Raw genomic sequence first — 20,970 nt, 5'->3', positions numbered from 1 at the left:
AATCCCATGTAGGAAGCATATGCCAGAACAATCTAATTGGCCTCAAGTCGAGCCACAGGAGCATACACTTCAGTGTAGTCTAAACCTTCAACCTGACGAAAACCACGAACTACGAGTTGCGCTTTGTTTCCAACAATAAAACAAGTATCATCTTGCTTGCTACGGAAAACTCATCTTGTATCTAACGCTTTCTTTCCAACTTGCAGCTCAACCAATCTCCAAACCTTGAGTTTTTAAACTGATTCAACTCCTCATGCATGGCGTCCACCCAGCTTGGCTCTTGTAGCGTCATTTTAACTGACTTACGCTCAATTAGAGAGATGAAACAAAAAAATAAACAATTGTTGATGTGTCCTGTCTGACTTCTGGTCGGCACGCCTGTTTCAAGTGGACCTATGACATTGTCAATTGGATGATCTTGTTGGATTCTTGTCGAAATTTAATGACCAAGAATAGAGCTGGTATCGGGCAAGTTTGTTGGATCTTCAAGGATTTCAAAAGGGGGTTCTTCCATCCAGATGTTGCTGTGCTATGTGAGTACGAAGTACTAGCAATGTATTCATTTGGTATGACATCTGGGAATAGAGTGCTTCGAAAGATTAACGAATGGCACTCTCCCCCTCAACTGATGAGTCATCAGCTGCAGGCTCTGGTGAAGACACAGTCTTAGTAACACTTTCTTGTTGGCTAGCTGACAATGGCTGAGTAGTGTCCAATGATTCAGACGGATCAATACTCAGCACTGGAGACATATGAGAATAAGTAGGAATGTCTTCTTCTTCATCAACAGAATTTGCAGCACCACCATCCGAATTTTCTGTATCCACAACCGGAAACACATTAAATGGCTTAAACAGTTCATTATAATCAAATAACTAGTCTGGACCGACATGAGCATCAGTCTCATATTCTTCTAGCCATCACACGTCATAAGATTCCACTATCTGCTTCGTTGACTTGTTGTAAACTTTGTAGGCGGTACGACCAGCATATCCAACAAAGTAACAATAATCATCTTTGGCTCCAAACTTTGGAGTTGTTTCAAGATTCAGCAGAGTACATGGACATCCAAAAGCTCGAAAGTGTGCAACCGTGGGCTTGTGACCGTAACCAATCTCATAAGGAGTCTTCATCTGTGATTTGTTAATCAGCACTCGTTTTGAACATAACAAGTCGTGTTAACAGCTTCAACCCAGAAGAACAACGGTAGCTTTGAATCACACAATATAGTTCTTGTCGCCTCGATAAGAGTTTTGTTCTTTTTCTCAGCAACTCCATTTTATTGCGGTGTGCGATCTGAGCTGTACTGTCGAAGCACCCCCTTTTCGGCACAAAAGTAATTCAGTGTTGAGATCTTGAATTCCGTGCCGTTGTCACAGCGAATACCCTTCAGCCTTAGATTGAGTTGATTCTCCACGAGCACCACAAAGCGCTTTAGTAAGTCTGTAGTCTCACTCTTATTTGACAAGAAAAACACCCAAGTGAAACGTGAGTAGTTATCAGTAATAACCAACAGGTTCATATGCAGCAATTGAAAAAATTGATTAAATGGTATTTACAATTGTGTTTACCCGAAGCACGAGCCACACATTTTTCAATTGTTACAAAATCCTTGACAGGAAAACCACGCACCAAGTCGTTTTTAGCAAGACATCTTAGATTTTTAATTTTTGTGTGGACAAGAAGACGATGCCAAAGCATGGCATTATGTTCTGAAACATTTGAAAAGAGATAAGTAATTTCATCAGGAACGTTTTTATTCATGTCGATCACGTAAGCATTATCTTTCCTTTGTGATCGAACAAGAACCCAGTCTTTTGATATGATGATACTAGGTTTTAAAATCAAGCACTCTTTATTATTAAAATGAGTTGAAAAGCCTTTATCACAGATCTGCGAGACGCTGAGCAGACTGTGTTTTAATTCAGGAACAAAATTGACATTTTCAAATTTTAGAACACCATTACTTACGATACCCTTTCTGAGTAATCTTCCCCTTCTCTCCTCCCGCAAAGGAAACATATCCATCGTTAAAGATTTGAATGTCGTGCAGTTGGAAGATGTCTCATGTCATGTGCTTGGAACAGCCACTATCAACATACCAAGGTCTGATGATATTCCTCCATAGTTGTTCTTGCACAATGTGCGAGATTAGTTAGTTTTTGGTACCTAGTCCATAGTAGTGCTAAGTATCCCTGACTTATCAAGGCGTGTCGCGGGTTTCCATGACATGACATTCCAATCATCTAGGATCGAACATGATTGCTTGATCACCGGAGATTTAGGCAGTCATTCATATCTTGATTTTAAAATGGTGTTATTTGTATGAATGGTTGATTTATTCTCCGGTTTGCGAGTAGAAACCATGTTTGACTTTGACTTCCAAATTTGTTTAGGACCCGAGGCTGATTTGGTTCTCGGGACCTAAACTGGGTTTCCATTACGTCTCTAACATGTATTAAACTTTTTCTGATGAGAGTTTCACATTTTAGACTTGTTTCTTTTCCAATCACCATTAGAGGGATTAGCCTCATAATACCTTGATTTATTCAAAGTGTACTTAGTAGAAGGTATTTCGAGGCACATCTCTCTGATGATATCCGTAATAAGGAACATATGGACGGTGTGAAAAATTCTAGCAATATGACAAGGAATACCAAAGTTAAAACATGTTTGACGTTTAACGTAAAAATCATTGTGGTACTCCTGGTCTTGGTCTGTTGTGTGAGCTCATTTGCTTTGCTAGGTGTTTACCATCTGACTTATTGCTTGATTTATCACAATTTTGAACAGTTGAACTGCCTTCTTTAACAAACTAAAGTGATGAATATTTATGAGAACTCTTATTTTTATCAAACTTATTCAAAAACACACCATCAGATTTCAAAGTTTTAGAAGAATCAACCACACAATTGTCTTTGCTCTTAAAAACAGAGCCCACACAAACATGTGATGTCATGGAATTCGAAACAGGTAAATTTAAAGGAACATCATAATTAATGTCTTTATTATTCAAAACATGTAAATCATCATCCTCATCAGTCCAATCCTCAACAATTACTTCATCTGCACGTGAAGTAAACACATTAGTATCATTCACCCCTGAGGTTGATTCAGTAACTTTTACTGAGTCAGTTGCACCTTTGCCATTATCATTTGGCTTGCCATACTACATAAACTTTTCCATTTCTTCCTCTTCTTTGGTAAGAGGAAGACCAATGTAGTTATCATTATAGGGAGGAGGAACCACACTGTACCCTATACCCTCACCCTTGGTTTCTTTCCATTTTAATTGGTTTTCAATCATGGATTCAACAATGACACTAGAGACATCGAATTTTTTAAAATTAAATTCAACATTTTCAAATTTATTAGTCAACTTGGCAATCTCTAACTTAGAAGCTTTTAATTCAGCTGTCAAATCAGCAATTTTTTTGTTTAGCATCTAAGTGAGAACGTCATTTTATACTAAAATCGGATTGAAGTTTAGAAAAATCCTTTGTTGTGCCTCTAGTTTTTCTTTTAAAGCTTTTTCCAATTTTTAGAGTAAGGTTTTCATGTTTTAATCCTTTCATTTCTCTAATCAAGTTACTATTGTGAGATTCATATAAATTTACCTTATTAATACAAGATTGAGAACATAATTCAGAACTTACCTCAGATGAGCTGGAAGGAGTAAAAGCCATGAAAGCAAATTGAAGTTCTTTAACTTGTTCCTTAGCAACATTCTCTTCTTCAGCAACATTAATTCGGGAAAAGTTTGCAGTCTGATTATTGATGCTAAAAGCTACCATCTAATCATTCCAAGAAACTGTTGAGCTACCAAACCCCGTTCACCTTCACCTGAACTAGCTGCACTTTCTCCTCTTGCACTACCCACTGGAACCAGTGCCCTTTCTCTGTTTCCCTACTTAGTTGGATGAGTGAATTCACGAGCGAAGTGAACCGGCTCGTGACAGTTGTAGCACCTCAGTGTGTCTATGTTGAATCCCACCTTTGATTAGCTGGCACATTGCAGTTGTTTCTGCCAGTTCTCTTTGTAAATTTCTTCGCACGAAACACTGTCATGGCTATCTGCCAAGAGATATCCATTTCCTCCACATCGTCATGATGGATTTGATCCAACTCAGCCGCTACAACCGGCTGAACCACATCTCTAGCAAGAAAGGCGTTGTAGCAATTCATTAATCCTGTCATTAAGGCGATGTTTTCTTGAGTCTCCTTTGAGATAGTGGGAATTTGATTAGGAGACTGATTGGAAGATGCAGCCGATGGCTAGCGCTTAGTGGCAGAAGCAGATTGTTGAACATGTTGAGGAAAGAACACGTGAGTTGGTTGTGGTTGTGCCTAAGTGAATTGACCTTGAACACGCTTAAACATGGAGAAATTTTTCTGAGATTGTTGCGGCAGAGTGTACTGTCCCTGTGAAGATTTAAACATTGAAAAATTATCTTGAGAGATGAGAGCATTGTTAAAAGCAACATTTGGGCCAACTTTTTGAAATTTGAAACCGTGAGTGGTGATAAAATGAAAAGGGATTATTATCGGCTAATATTTTTATTTATGGATTATGGTAAGTGATTTAGTGGTTACAATAATTAATAAAATATTAAAATTTTTAATAGTAACTTTATAAGGAAGTTTTATCTTTTTTAATATATATATATATATATATATATTAATTACAATAAAAAAATATCTTAAAATATCACTTTATAACCTTAAATCTTCATTATTAACTATTTTTTTATAAACATAACTTTGTATTTAGGTTACAACACTGTCTAAATTTGGAAAGTCTGTAGTCTCACTCTAGCCAGACTATGTTGTATTAATAGGGCCCACACTGACTTCAAAGTTTGATTTGGGCGTTCCCTCGGAAAACCATATCCTTGGTTGCCACTTGACAGTCGTTGTGCCACCGTAAGATCAAAACTATCTGGCGTAACACACGATTGACCGAAAACCCGGGGGGGGGGGGCTCATGGTTCAAACAGACAACATTAGCACAAAGTTCAGCTCAAATCCTTAATCATCAATATTCACCCAAAATGATACAAGTGAGAATCAAATTTGATTCTTTATTAGAGAACGCTAACCTCCTATCACTAGGCCACAAGAAAAGGATCTTCATTTTTAAGTACTTAATATGTTTTCTAAATTATTCTAAACATATATAATGTATAAATTCCAATTTTCTTGTGTTAGAAGAAAAAATTCATTCAAAAATATGTTCAATATTTAGAATAGTCTTATGCCACATAATATAGTGGGGAAAAATCACTATAAATATATTATGATGACTAGAGATTCTATTAGTCGTCCACCATCTTGCATTTACATATGAAAATTCTCAACTTTGGAATTATCCAACTACTAAGTCAACGGTCAAAGTCACTGCCGGACACGGCAATATACACTTATACATATTATTTCCACAATCCACACCACCATGATCAACAACAACCCAACTAGATAAACAAACTCATCAAGAGTAATTCGGCAACTAGTTACACTTGGCCGTTAAAAAAACAATAAACAAATTCATGGCGGACGAATATCATGAAGAAAAGCCTCTAACTCCGGCGATCAAGCCCCCTTCTCCCCCTATCACCGTCGACGAAGCCTTATCCATCGAACTGCGAAAACAACACCGCGGCTTCCGTAACCGGACCATCTGCTGCGGTATCATCACCGCGGTTATACTCATAATATCCGTTGTTATGTTAATATTAGGTTTCACAATCTTCCATGTTAAAAACCCTAAAATCAACTTGAACTCGGTCTCACTCACCGGACTCGACCGAGTCAACTCAACAGGTCTAGCCACTAATAATCTGACAGTTGTGGCTGACGTCAGCGTGAAGAACCCTAATGTTGCTGCCTTTAGGTTTGAGAAAACTAATTCTAGTCTTTATTACCGGGGTGCGGTGGTGAGTGTGGCGGATATCCCGGCTGGAGTGGCGAAGGCGAGGAGGACGATTAGATTGGACGTTACGTTTCTGGTGACCGTGGCAGAGATGGCCAGAAACCCGCAGCTTGTTAGTGATTTTATGGCGGGTAAACCTTTGCAGGTGGAAAGTTATACAGAGATTATTGGCAAGGTTAAGATTTTGCATATTATTAAGAGAAAAGTTACGGTAACTATGAACTGTTCGATCGCTGTTAACGCGACCGGCCGGACGATTGTTAACCAAGAATGCAAGAAGCATGTTTCCATCTAGGCTTTGGATGGTTTTATTATTTTTAAAGATTTATTTTTTTATTTTCTGTAATGTTATATGCATGTATGTATGTAAAAGGTGTTACAAAAATTTTATTAGAGATATACATATAGATATATGATATTCTTAATTAGTATTAGAGATAATTCACGCTTGTGTCCCTGTCGTTTGTTGGCGCGTCACGTTGAGTCCCATATACAAGTATATATCAAGTCATCAATACCACTCAAAGTCACATGTTCTTATGTTTGTCATACAAGTATATATCAAGTCATCTCGATCTCGTGAGTTTAAGATTGCTTTATGTTTTCAAACACCCAATAATATATATTTTTGTTGGGAGGAGTAATTTGTTTGGAAAGAAATGATGAGGATGATGTTAATTTTTTTTAGTTTTGTTTAAATATAATAAGAGTAAGTTTTAATAATATGTTGAAAGCGTGCAAGGCAGACTATGACATGTAAACTAGGGGTGTGTTTTTTATCCGTACCCGAATAAGGAACCCGAATCGAAGCGGCCCGAAACCCGAATAACCCGATCCGAGTTCTCCCGGAACCGATTAAACTCCTAACCCGAACCCGAGATAAAATATTCGGGTCGGTATTTGGGTTGAAATACCCTTATTAGGGTTGACCCAAATAACCCGAAGTATGATACATCGATGCATGTATCCTAATTTTTATAGAGTAGTTTAGCAGTGAAGTAACATAGTGACCATATGTATTCTTGTTCGGCTGTTCTCAATACTCCAATTAATATTTGAATCTATCACATTGGATCACAATGTATTAATTAACATAAAGCATGTTAAGAATGTATCTTCAATTCAAAAACTTAAATAGTATAGTATTTAAACCAATATGTATTTGACATGTTTTTTCAATCTACACAAGTATTGGTCCACATGCTACAACACTCCATCTCGTCTAATGCATGCTTGTATGATAAATTTTAGGTTTCGCTAAATAATATAATTCATTATTGAATATGGTTGTATATTACAGTTTTATAGCAGCTTATAATATTGTTTTTTTTATATTGTTAAAGATGGATAAACTTTTTTAATTTGTTAAAACCGAAACCCGACCCGAATTAACCCGACTCGTTTTACCCAATACCCGAACAAACCGAACTTATTTGGGTCGGTTCTTGGGTCAATTTGTTTTGAGCTCAAACCCGAACAACCCGACCCAAATAAACCGAAACCCGAATAAATAACCAGCAGAAGAGAGCGGACCGATAATGAAAATGTGGCATTGACAATGGCTTGGTTAAATATGCCGGAGAACAAGGCATGGGACATCTGTCCGTGGCGGGTTAATTCCGAGCGAGAGGAAAGGATCAAAAACAAAGACTTTTGGATCGCAATGTTTGCTGCATTCCAACAAAATTTTGGTAATTCCCATCGCACGTACGTGACGTACCGTACACCAAATCAATTCGAACTCGAGGGATTTCAAATTCAAGCTTACCATATTCAACCAGCTTTTCAAACTCCCAAGAAAAAGCAAGCGGAGGTGGACACAATTGCCATGGCACTTCGTAGTACGGAGCACACTACCAAATCAATTCGAACTTGAGGGATTTCAAGTGTCGTGGGACATCAAGCTCTCGATTATTTACATGGACCCACTTTTCATTCAATTTAAGATATTATCCCAACAGCTAGCGGTTCTGGTTCAACGTGGCGATCCCAATACCGGCTTTTCTGATATTGATAATTAACCTTTATATTTATTAATTTAGTTTTTTAGTTAATGTTTAAATTCCCATTTTATTATTTCTAATTTTGTAATTTATTAATATTTTTTTAATGTTCTACTTTTATTTTATTGATGCATTTATTCTTTAAAAATAATGTTAATATTTTTTTAAAATTTAAATTTTACATATTTAATGATGAAAGATTGATTTCGGACCTACCCCTTAAAAATAAAATGAAGGAATTCCGATGTAATGCTTACGTGGAGAACATTAAGAGATAAGAGTCAATGATGGATTGGAATTGATGCACTCTTTCACCTTACCTCAGCTTAGGGGAGGGGGTGGTATTTTCCTCACACACTACATTCAATGGTGGCGTGTTACATTACCAACCCCAAATCCATCATATTTTGATGGAATTTGGTAGGGGTGGTGTGGTGTGGTGTGGTCCAAATCCATCACCACCATATATTGATGGCCGGCCGGAAATATATATCCTTATTCTTTTGTTTCTTCCATCTCCAATCCAGCACCACCACCACCATATAGTGATGGCCGGCCACCCATATTCACTATTAATGTTGCCACCATCATCATCATCATCATCAATCTCCCTGTAGGAAAATGGATTCCGGCCACCGGGTGCCGGAAATACGATTCCAGCAACTCATCCATCATCTACACCCTCCGTCCACCATTCACAAAGCAACCCCTGTTCACCATTACCGGCCACCATCTGCCGGAATATTCCTCCGACCAGTCACCCTCTAGATACCGCCGACATAAGATTTTCCACCATTCACAAAGCAACTCATCCATCCAACGCTCCCTCCTTGATAAACACCCCCTCACTTGCGTGATGGCTATCACGCACCACACCCCCCATCACGCATGATGGGGGACCGACGGCGGTGTGCGTGAGGCCATCACGCGTGATGCTCTCCCCCTCATGCACCAGCCCGCCTCCCCTTATAGGTTGGTCCAGACTCCAGAGAGAAAAATGAACATATATACTTTCATAGACGGTCACATTATCGCCACATCAGTTTTCAAACTTCTCTTCAAGGTTCTTGCTTTTTCACAACAACAAACCTCCACAAACATACGCATCATCGCATACTACTTTATATTTAAATCAAGTTTATATTTAATTATTATATTAATCACCTAATAAATTATATACCACATCTCATTATTATATTAATCACTTACAAAAATACACTCTTAAAAACTTGGCTTTAAAAAAACTAATAATATAATCTTTATTATACACCATATCACACCCAATCCCACCACTTCCCTGTTTTTCATTTTAGATCTGAAAATGAGAAATTGATCTACCCACCCAATCTCTCGTCGGAGCTTCAAATTTGGTCCCCGGTAATCAGAAATCGATCTACCCAGCAATTGATTTATTTAAATCGTTCGCCTTCTGCAACGATCACTAATAGCGGTTAGTATCCTTCCAATCGATTAGATCCAAAACTCATCCATGGAAGTTGAAATCAATTTTTATTAATTACTCCATCTGTCGTCGTTCTACAAGTGTCATGGTATGAAAAACACAAAGTTTAAGAAAATTTAATGATTGCATTTTTTTCGTAATAAATGACTATAATGACTTTGACATATATAAAAAGACAAAATTTAAGAAAGTTTTAATGCTTGCATCTTTAAGGGTAAATTTGAAAATTAATTAATAAAGTTTGAGGGAAATGTGGACACTTTTAAAGGGACGGAGGGAGTAATATATAAAGGGCCCACATCTATCAGTTTTTCTCACGTCTGCAGAGCCAGACTTATTCAGCAGACTTTGGTGCTACAACGGTGACATCCGGTGAATGTCAGTCTGCCGCGTGCCAACTGTATCCGAATCTTGGACAACCCACACCGTTTTGATGCACTTAGTTCAATATTGTATAAGAATCCATAACTAACTAAAATATAGTTTTTACCCCATTTAAATAAATAAGTAGACCCCTAACCAAGCATATTTAATTTTGGCCCGATTCACAAACTAAATCCACCATGTCTCTACATAGTAGTTAGAAGTCCAGACATGACCTTTACACTTTTGTTCGACATGAGTGATTAAACGAATGGTGCGGGAATGATTGTCAAATTACGGTTCAGTAACTTTTAAATTTATAAACCGACTGGTTCCAGCCACTTGGCTACCTTGAAGAATCCAATGACTTGTTTAAATATTCGTTTTTATCAAAAACAGTCTAGCAGAAGCATAAAATCTTAAATACTTAATTTACAAATTTCTTTTGCTTTACTGGCTGTTCCTCTGCCTTGATTGTTGTACACTCATCTTATGCATCTTCTTCTTGCATGTGTCTTGAACCTTACATTTGGCCGCTTCAACTTTACAGCTCTTACTATCATCTCATCTTTATTACTGGTAAAGTGAAAAAGCTTTCTCGATCTCTCAATTAAAACTTTCTCTCTATCTTCACAATCTATTCACAACATGATTTGTCTTTCTATCAAGGTTGTTGATGATAGATTAAGTTGTCTATGTGTTGTCGAGTTCCATTTTGGGAACCCTTGGTGGCAGCGATGGTGTAGGTATACGTACGACTGCCTGGTTGTCTATGTTGTCAAGTTTCATTTAGGAAACCTAGGCGATATCGATCGTGGTGGTGCACAACAGTAATGTTTCGTACACAGAGAAAGAGTGAGAGAGAAACATAGCTGTTTCCATGTTGTTGCCGATGGCTTTCCGGCTGTCTATGGTAACGACGGCCTGTAGAAATGTTCTCCTCACTAATATATTGTTGTTCCATTTTCCTTTGGTTCATCTAATTGTACATTATGTATGACGTGTTGTAAGTGGTGTCGGGTTCCATTTTGGAACCCTAGGTGACGGTGGCGGAGACCCGCGTCTGTCGACCACCCGCGGTTCCCACGACGGTGACAGATCCACAACTCAAAATCATAAACGAGAATGGGATTAGGTTGTTGACTTGAGTCTACATCTGGGTGATAAAGGTTATGATTATGACCATGGACTCATATGAACCTATATAGGTGTTCTTTATATGTTGATGATGATAAACTTTGTATGTTTAAGGCTATGATGCTACTTTACTATCCGAGACTTTTTTTCCAAGTAACAAACAAGTTGGTTCCATTGCACCTAATTTAATCCCCTAACTCTTAAGTGACTTTGTTTTAGTTTATTTTGTGGCCCTTGGTTTGATTTTTAATTAGTTGCGTGTTTAGGTTTTGAACGATAATTGAATGTTTTCGTTCTCTCTTTTGGTTGCATATGTCTTTCCTTTACGGATTTATGTACCACCGGGAGCTTTGCTTTTCCTTTGTTAGGGATTTGCAACCTAGAAAGTTGTTAACTTTGGTTATCATAAGTTGTGTCGATGTTTGCTTCCGCCTATAAGTTACCTGATTATATGCTTCAATTCATGATTGTTAATTTTGTCATTATTAAGATGTTCGTCGTAATTAGAGATGGCGTCAAATTCCAAGTCGACAAGATTGTCGAGTAATCATTAAAGAATTTTTTGTAGGATTAGGTAATTTAAAGAGGAAAAAAGTGGTTTCAGGTGGTTGACTAGAATTTAAGTGGTTTTAGATAATTTTCTATCTCAGATAACTGATTACTAGTACACGTCAGCTTACTTTCCACATGGCTGTCCGCGTAGTCATTCATGTGGAATCGTAGTCGTCCATGTGGAATCCACTATCTCAAATAACGGATTGCACAGAGTTTCTAGATGGTTAATGTGGGTAAAAGGACTTTGTGTAATCCGCTATTTAAGATAACAGGTTCTACATGAACGTCACTGGTTTATATTAAATAGATATAAGCCAGAATAATTAGATATAAATATGAAATTTGAAGTAACAAAACATGAAATAATGAATCCAATAAAGGCTAAACACTCCAAATATTTCTTCCCGTAGGCCGCCTTCGGGTCGGGTTTAGGTCGAGTCCGTTTAACAGGGTGGATGTTCCTGTATCACGAAATCTCCTTGATCGCCATCATCTTACCCAATACAATATTAATTAATTTTCAATTTCTTTAACCCCACCACTAATCGCAAGTCCTTGACTTTATGTTCAAGTTTCAATTTTATAATATACATTGATACAAGATACAGGATAGGAGGTTTAGAGTGCACACAATTCTAATGGAAAAAATCTTCTCGGCCTTTTTGGTATTCATCGTTTTGACTTTTAATGCCTATGTTTTATCTATCAATGTAGCAATGTGAGTTCTATAATTCTCTACTTTATTAATAGAAGCTTAAGAACAGAGCTTGTGTACCTCAGGAATGTTAGAGACGGTTTGGTATTCTTCTGCAATAGAGCTTAATGAGGGTTGATCTTCATTCACAAACGTCATCCTAACAAAGGTTAGTGGATTTATCAGCTCACATAATTGTTTATCCTCCCAATCTGGTTCAGTTGTAGCAGCTGATATAGTGACCATGGACTTTGAGTTTGGTCCAAAGTTCCCCTTTGTTGAGTTGCTCTGACCTATTCAGGAAACTCTTTGTTTTGAGGAGGTGCTCTGATTAACTTGTCGTTTGTCACTCCGTCTACCACCTTTGTTGTTAGAAATTTTAGTAATCTTGATGTTGTTGGTAGGCTTTGATGGGTTTGTACATTCCCTCACGAAGTGCCCTGTTTCATTGCAGTTATAACACCGAAGTCTGTCCTTGTAAAGCCCCGCTCCCGGTAGCCCTACTTTAGCGTCGAATTTACTCATAAACACAATTCTTACAAATCAGAGTTAATTAAAACTTTCGCGGAATATAAAACTTTAACCGTTAATTACAAAACGTTTATTCTTTTCTTTGAAATAAACTTAAAACATCATATGTTAAACATCGTTTCTTCCATCTTCAGATGCCAGCCATTCAATCCATGCCATGTGCCATCCTCGAGCTAGTTCTTTAATCTACTTACCTGCGTGCATACTAAAAGTCAGCTACGCTGAGTGAGTTCTAGTTAATCACGTAACATACAATTCATTCTCATACATTCTTCCCGTATCCGAAGACACGTATTGCTACCTTAACCTTGTATAAATATCCATAGAAGGATCGTCACGTAATATCTATTAAAAGAACCATTACTATTACCATACTATATATAATCTCCATAGAAGGAACACTCTGTATACTTTCCATAGAAGGAACACCCTATATACTTTCCATAGAAGGAACACCTTACTATCCATAGAAGGAACGCTACACTATCCATAGAAGGAACACTATACTTTCCATAGAAGGAACATTATACTATCCATAGAAGGAACACTATATTATCCATAGAAGGGACACTATGCTATCCATAGAAGGAACTTTATATTATCCATAGAAGGGACTCTATATATTATCCATAGAAGGAACACTGTATATAATCTATCATTTAATATCCATGTAAGGAACTAATTTCTTCCCTTGGCAATACGTGCAATATCCGAAGATCGTTCACGTATCGACAAGCTTTCTTTCATAACGCCCATACATCATCCTTATATTACATACAATATTCATATCTTTATTTATAACCCGACAGTACGTGCAATATCCGAAGATCGTTCACGTACCGGAAATCAATCATTTGTATCTTTCACATATATCATACATGGCATACACTTACCATTTAAGGTAAGTGTATTAACTATCACATCGAGTATACACACAGCCCCGAAAACATAACACATAAATGGGGCTAGAAACTCACCTGGATTCTTTTGCGTTCGTCGTTAATAGTAATCCCCTTCTTTAATTGAGCGCGGCTAACTGTTAAACGTATACTTTCGTTAATTAATTGTCTAGTTAATTATTGTGGGCTTCCTAAGTCGGGCTCGTTATTTACTTAAATAGCCACAAGGCTTAAGTTGGTGGGCTGAGTTAAGTCAGGCCCAACAACCCTTTACAGTTTATGGGTTCAGCTGGTTCAGTCCCAAGCCCAAAAGGGGTGGCCGAGAACTACATGGCCGAGAACCCCATGGGCCGAGATCCTTGGTTTGACCGAGAACCTTCCCTTTGACCAAAACACCTCCTGGCCGAGAACCATGGCCGAGAATGCATTTTGGCCGAATACTCCTTTTTGGCCCAAAGACACATCCTGGCCGAAATCCCGAGTTGACCGAGAACTACGGGGTTTGACCATGGGTTCTCCTTCTTGGCCGAAATCCCTCAGCTCAGTTCGTCCATTTATCCCTTTTTCATTTCTACAGTCCCGTAATCATGATCCATGGTTCATATCATGAACCTTTAAACCATCATTCACCATTCTAACCCGATTACACCCATTACTTATTATGGTTTCAAGATCTATTCCGTTTTAAGTATAAAGCATAAACCTTTATATATTTAAAATGTTCTAACTAGATCTAGAGTTTCCTTTATGAACCGTTTATATCTATGAGTCCATTTCATCAATTTTAATAATCAAGTTTGTATTTTTATGAGACATCTAGACCCGATCTACTATAGGATCAAGTTTCTTGGCAAAACCTTCATAAAAATGTAACCTTTAAGCTTAAAACATACCTGTAGACGTTGGTAGAGTCACGGCTATCTTGGGTTATGAGCGTGGATCGTTTATATAGCTTGAGTAAGGATGATAAACCAAAGATCTATGCTCGTTTAATCTTGGATCTCGTTTCCTCCTCTTGCAGCCGAAAATAGAAGGGTTTGTGTGTGTTATGGAGGTGTAGAGAGAATAAGATGGAATGTTTGGAAGAAAATGGAAAGGATTAGAGTTTAAGGGGTATTTATACTCCCTTAAGCCTATGGACCTAAGGCCCATATTTCCTTTTTGGTCCATAATTAATTACATCTAATTAGTTTACTTAAACCATCTTTGTTATTTTACTAATTTTCTATTAACCCAAGTAAACTTTTCCATAATATATTAATTATTTATTCTTTTTAAATTTTGGGATGTTACAGTCCTTGTCAAAGCCAATCCCATTCCAATCAGAATCCTTGAAGCTGATTCTTCCATACTTTTTCATGAAGTTTGAAGCACGATGAACAACCATGGCCATCTGGTACTTAATGTTCATTTTCTTGAGATCCTTTTTGTTGATTTCGGGAATGTCTCATTTATGAAGGAGGTAGAATATTTCCCTACAAAAACAACTCAAGACTTGCCATAAAGGCATGAAGCAGCTCAACATGTTATTCATCAACTTGAGGAGTGGGGTAGGATGAATTTGTAACACCTCGACTTAAGCAGAAACGCCTGAGTGTGACGTACAGATTGCTCAAAACACGTGTGACACTATTAAGAGACAATATTATCATTAATTAATTTCAACGTCAAGTACACAAGTTGTAACAAGATTTACAAGAAAATTATGTGAACAATTAAACAACTTGTCAATTTATTTTTATAACCTAAGTTCTAACGTCTTCTCCAAATCTTATTATCTAATATTTGTACATGTAGCATGTATATAAAATAAAGGTCAACTAAACAAATAGTTGGTGAGTTCACACAAAATTTGATATATATAATATAAAAACCATACAATTCCGTGAGACATGTGTAATAATCGTGCAAGTAAGGTCCTCTCAAGTTGGAAACAACCAACGTACTTGGATAATCGATAAAGTAAGGTCCTTTTCAGTTGGTAACAACCAACGTACTCGAATCGCGGATCCATTTTCCACTCATAACAAAATGATCCTGAGTACAAAGGAGGGCGCATGATCATACTTATTGAGGATATCACGTGCAATTAAGTTTTGAGCAAGTAATCAAGTAACACACAAGTCCATGATACATTGTAGTTTGAAAATATGAATAACTAAGCAATTTATTCGATAGGATATATATGTTACCCCAAAATATGTAAAAGCGTTAAAAGGGGGTGTGTGAGACACTCACTTGATAAAGCTAGCGAACGGAAGATGAAATTAAGCGTTTAAGCAGGTTGAACCAGGCAAGTTCGGTTCGATGTGCGGTCCTAGAAAATATTTCTAAGTCCAACATAGGATTAGAGAAAATAAACGTAAATGGAAGACTTTAGAAGATTATGTTCATAGTTTAGTGTTTAAACCTTTCAAAGAAATATATATATATATATATATATATATATATATATATATATATATATATATATATATATATATATATATATATATATATATATATATATATATATATATATATATATATATATATAGGATCAGGATCATGAGAGAACCTTTTTAAAATTGAGAATTATGAGAACCATTTTAAACCACAAAACACCCAAAAATAAAAAAAAATCATAAAATAAAAAAAAAAACACAAAAATCAAAAAAGTAAAAAAACCAAAATTCTTATTTTATCATCCCGGTTTCATAAAAAAACTTGGTTTAGCTAAATTATATACACATATGTATACTATATACATATATGTACATTTACATGATTTTTTTGTACACATGTGTATAATTTAAGATAAATGATACTGTACATATGTGTATATTATGTAACTAAAGATTATATAAAACTATACATATGTGTATAATACGACGTTTTTTTTATTTTTTTTTTATTTTTTTCATTTTTTTTATTTTTTTTAATGAAACCGGAATGAAATACAAGAATTTTGGTTTTTTTACTTTTTTAAATTTTTTATTATTTTTGTTTTATGATTTTTTAAATATTTTTTTAAAGTGTTTTTAGTGGTTCAAAATGGTTTTCAAAGTTCTCAATTTGCAAAGGTTCTCTTAGGATCCTTACCCTATATATATATATATATATATATATATATATATATATGGGAGAGTTATTTTGGGAACCTTGATGAGTTGTAAGAACTTTAAGAACTCAATACTGACCACACATTTAATTAAATGGATATCGAATATTTGGCTGAGAATAAATCTGATTAAAAAATTAATCATGAGAGAGAATAAATATTTTTAATGATTACACAAGTTTAAATGTTAGTTACACATGTGTAATAAGTCGATTTGGTGTGTAAAAAAATAATGTATTTTTTTGTACATTACTTACACTTACGTATTACACATGTGTAAAAAAATTCAATTTTTTTTGTTACGTTGAGTTCTTTCGAGTTCTTAAAACTCAAAGCGGTTCTCAAAAGAAATCAATCATATATATATATATATATGAGTGAGTTATAATAAGAATAAATTTTTTTCTAGAAACGGTAAGAAGAAATCTCAACCATTAGATCAACACATCTAATGGATGAGATTAGAAGTTACAAAGTAACCATATTGTGTCTTAACTTTGCCCTTCATGTGTAGTGTTTTAGGGGTAATTTTGTACATTGACTTTATTAATAAAAATCAATTGTTTTTTTAAATGTCTTTCATTATGCAAATTAACCGTAATATTTTATTTTTTTTTTCACAAAAATCGATTCTGAAAACTAAAAGTATAATAAAATTGATTAAATTAATTGATTCAGATTGACTTATAAACAAGTATGTGTGTTGTATTAAGAAATAATTGAAATTTATATCTCTACTGCATTTAGAATTGATTGCTTCTCCATTTTCCAACCTTTTTCTAATATACCTTTATTATATTTATATTTATATTTATCCTCATGTAATAACTAACATTAAGGTATTTTTTTTCTCAGTTTTATAAAACACGTTATGCACAAACAATTTACAGGAATCATACTTTTAAATAAATTTTCGCCCATAAGGAGATAACCGCCTGATATATAAAACCTAAATATAAGGAGATAACCGCCTGATTACCATCGCAACGCTCTAACGCCAATAACCGCCATGTAATGTACCGTCGCATCCCCTCTGAACATACCTATATATAAACGTTCACTGGACCAATTCATTCGAAAAGAATTTATTATTGGGAGGAGTCGACTATGGTTGGGGTGTGGATCGGTGGTTTCCATGCTTATGGTGGTCGAAAGCTTTCATTTTTTTCCTCTAACAATAACAATAATAATAGTTGTTTCATCAGGTTCGGGTGTTCTTGGTCGTGATTATCATGTTCGCTGTTTTTTTCCGGCTAACAATGGGACCGTTAGCCGTACCGTAGATCCCAATGATGCTTTTCGTTCCGGACTTCCAGTGTTCTTGATGGTGATTATCATTTTTCAGTCAATTGCCTCTGACCCATTATGTTGATTAGTTTTATTCATGCATCTCACTATATCTCAAAATATATTATGATAGATGAATCTGGTTATTGTATGTTGGAATTATTTATTATTATTAAAGTAAAATGTATTGATTGAGATATTGTTTACAATATAGGTACAGAATATATACAACCAGAGGAGGAGAAAATAAGGCCACGATTTTCTCCAATAATCAAGGAAGTAATCAAAACTAATAATACATACAATCTTTTATATATGTAAAGTATTATCTCACAATTATTATTATTATTAAATTACATGTTGAAATTAATTATTATTATTATTATTATTATTATTATTATTATTATTTCTTCGTTGATTGATTTTGATGATCGGAAAAGATGTATAGGCTGGAAAACTTCTGACGACAAAACGTCAGGAACTTATAAGAAAATGGGTTTTTACTTTCAAAACAAATTTAATTAATATTTTTACACGTTCAATTTCATTATTTATATTGCAATATTATCATATATGTTTAAACATTATATTTAGGAATTTTCTCTGACACAGAAGCTTCTTTCAACATGTAGTACTTTGATATGTTAATTTATATGTTTATGGTTGTATTGTGGTATCAGTCTATGATTGTGCAACAATTATATTTTATATTTTATTTTTGAATGGTTATTAATCATAGCATGGGATTGTTTATGATTCTGTATTTCGTTTTTTTTTCCCCGAACTATAACTTGCTGATAAACCAATTTTTTGGAGAATTTAAAATTAATTACTAAATTTCACAATTATTTAAGTATAATATTGTATGTAACAATAATATTAGTACGTACTAGCCTACATCATCTTGATTGATTTAAATGTAACACCTAAATATCATTAAATAAAAGTGATGATTATTTGTTTGATAATATTATCATAATCTATTTGATCAAAGAAAATGTGTTTTTAATGTCATATATAGTTATATAAGAAATTATTTACAAACTTTGGTGTTTTTGAAGTTTTTAACTAAAATACAATATTTTGATTTACTTACATAGTTTGCACTTTGCTATAAAAATAAAGTGACAAATTATTTATATTATTTTGATTTATTATATATAATATAAAAGTATATGTGCAAGCACCAAAAAGAAACGAACCGCTGACTGCGAAATTTACACCATCTGTAAATAAATCAGGTTGGATCAAGTGAAATAGAATATCGTATAATTTCTTAAAAGTATATGTAAAATTGAGCACCAAAAGAAACGAACCACAGACTGCAAAATTTACACCATTTGTAAATAAATCAGGTTGGATCAAGTGAAATAGAATATCGTATAATTTCTTAACATTCAACGCGCGGTGATAAAAACCCCGCAGCAACGTGCGGGTAATCTTACTAGTTAATAAACAAATATATATATGATTGGACGCTGTAAAGAGAATTAAATGAAATTAAGAAACAATAGACATTATTAATAAATAAATAAACACCATTGATAGTCGATAACTGTTGTACCATTTTCGAATCCATAAATGATTTCATGTTTCTTATGGGTTTTTTTTATTATTATTTTTTTTTAATCAAAATCACTTTAACAAAGAAGAGAGGGTAACCATAGAGAATCAGTTATGGAATAATCAAAAGAATCAAGTTGATAATGCTTATTTGTAGGAATTATATCGGTTATTTTCTGATATTTTAAACAAATTTAATGGATATGCTTAATTACCTAAATACCCTTTATTTTAAATTAAGAACTATGCCATGTGTAATTAATCTATTGGTTCCTACTATTCTTACAAAACTATTAATTCTTATTTAAACCCTACTATATATATATATACTCTATAATTGTATACTTTTAGAGTTTCCGTCGTAAAGTTATAAGTGGGTTAGCTTTAATCTAACTATACTAATAAAAGAAAATAATGATGATGATGTGGCAACCTTACATTCATTCTTGGCTTAATTTCTCCTCATTCATCCTACCTATCCATAGGTTATGGAGCAAAACCATATTGACAAATGGGTTATACTTATAATTTCCTTTCTAATTCTCTAATCTTTCATCTCATTCATCCTAACTATCCATTGGTCATGGGTCAAAATAATTTTGCCAAATGAGTTGTAATTTAATTTCTAATTCTCTAATTTCTCATTTTGTTTATCCTACCTATTCATGGGTCATGGACTCATGGGACAATACAATTTTGAGAAATGGGTTATAATTTCTCTTCTAATTCTTTAATCTCTCATCTCATTATCATAGTTATCCATGGGTAATTGGTCAAAACAATTTTTGCAAATGTTGTATATAAAAAAATTCGAATTTGTAAATTTGAGATTCAAGACATCTTATTGTTTGTACTATATATTTTATCTTCTTTTTATCTATAATTTTGTTTATTCTTTCAGATAATGGATCTTTTTATCTTTATTATTTTACAAATCCCGTGTAATACACGGGTTCAAAAGCTAGTTATTTATAAAAGGTTGGGCTATAATATTTCTTAGTCATGTTATTAAGTTGGGCTTGTTTCAAGAAAAATCCCAAACGGCCCAAATATGAGTTTAAGCGAGTGGTTCGTTTTTCGGTCAGACCCGAACCCAAATTTTTCGACCGGGTTCATTTCCAACTTGGTAAAATAATAATTCCAGAATAATAGATGAAAAGAATTTGGTTGTAGATGTTGGATATATAAAATAACTAAATCGAACCGAATAAATACGTAAGCGAATCAAGTTCGTTTTTGATGAACTAATACTAATGTTAAGTTAAGTTTAACATAGCATTAAGTTTCTAAATGATAAAAACATGCATAAAATAACACAACCGTACCCGAGGAAATGACATAAAAGATAATAAGAAAAAGTCTTGAACTTGATTGGTTTGACTTTATAAATCAAAGTTATGCAAAACACCAAAGAGAGCTCAAGAAGAAGAAAATTTAGTAATTCTGG

At 34.6% G+C, this 20,970-nt stretch overlaps 1 protein-coding gene across 1 annotated transcript; it reads left to right on the top strand.

Annotated features, from left to right (window-relative positions):
* Nucleotides 1-5,298: 5,298 nt before the first annotated feature.
* Nucleotides 5,299-6,354, top strand: LOC143634244 (late embryogenesis abundant protein At1g64065-like). Its single transcript, XM_077102385.1, has one exon. It carries the CDS (start codon nucleotides 5,547-5,549, stop codon nucleotides 6,222-6,224), a length of 678 nt encoding a protein of 225 aa, XP_076958500.1. The 5' UTR covers nucleotides 5,299-5,546; the 3' UTR covers nucleotides 6,225-6,354.
* Nucleotides 6,355-20,970: the final 14,616 nt, after the last annotated feature.

This window comes from Bidens hawaiensis, unplaced genomic scaffold (assembly GCF_021521415.1).
Source record: "Bidens hawaiensis isolate Kalapana, Puna unplaced genomic scaffold, B.hawaiensis_p1.1 tig00007038_1, whole genome shotgun sequence".
Taxonomy (NCBI): domain Eukaryota; kingdom Viridiplantae; phylum Streptophyta; class Magnoliopsida; order Asterales; family Asteraceae; genus Bidens; species Bidens hawaiensis.
This window is presented reverse-complemented; position numbering and strand designations above follow the sequence as displayed.

What these genes read in the sequence shown, in the direction of transcription:
- LOC143634244 (XM_077102385.1), top strand. Translation starts at nt 5,547, where the DNA reads ATGGCGGACGAATATCATGAAGAAAAGCCTCTAACTCCGGCGATCAAG.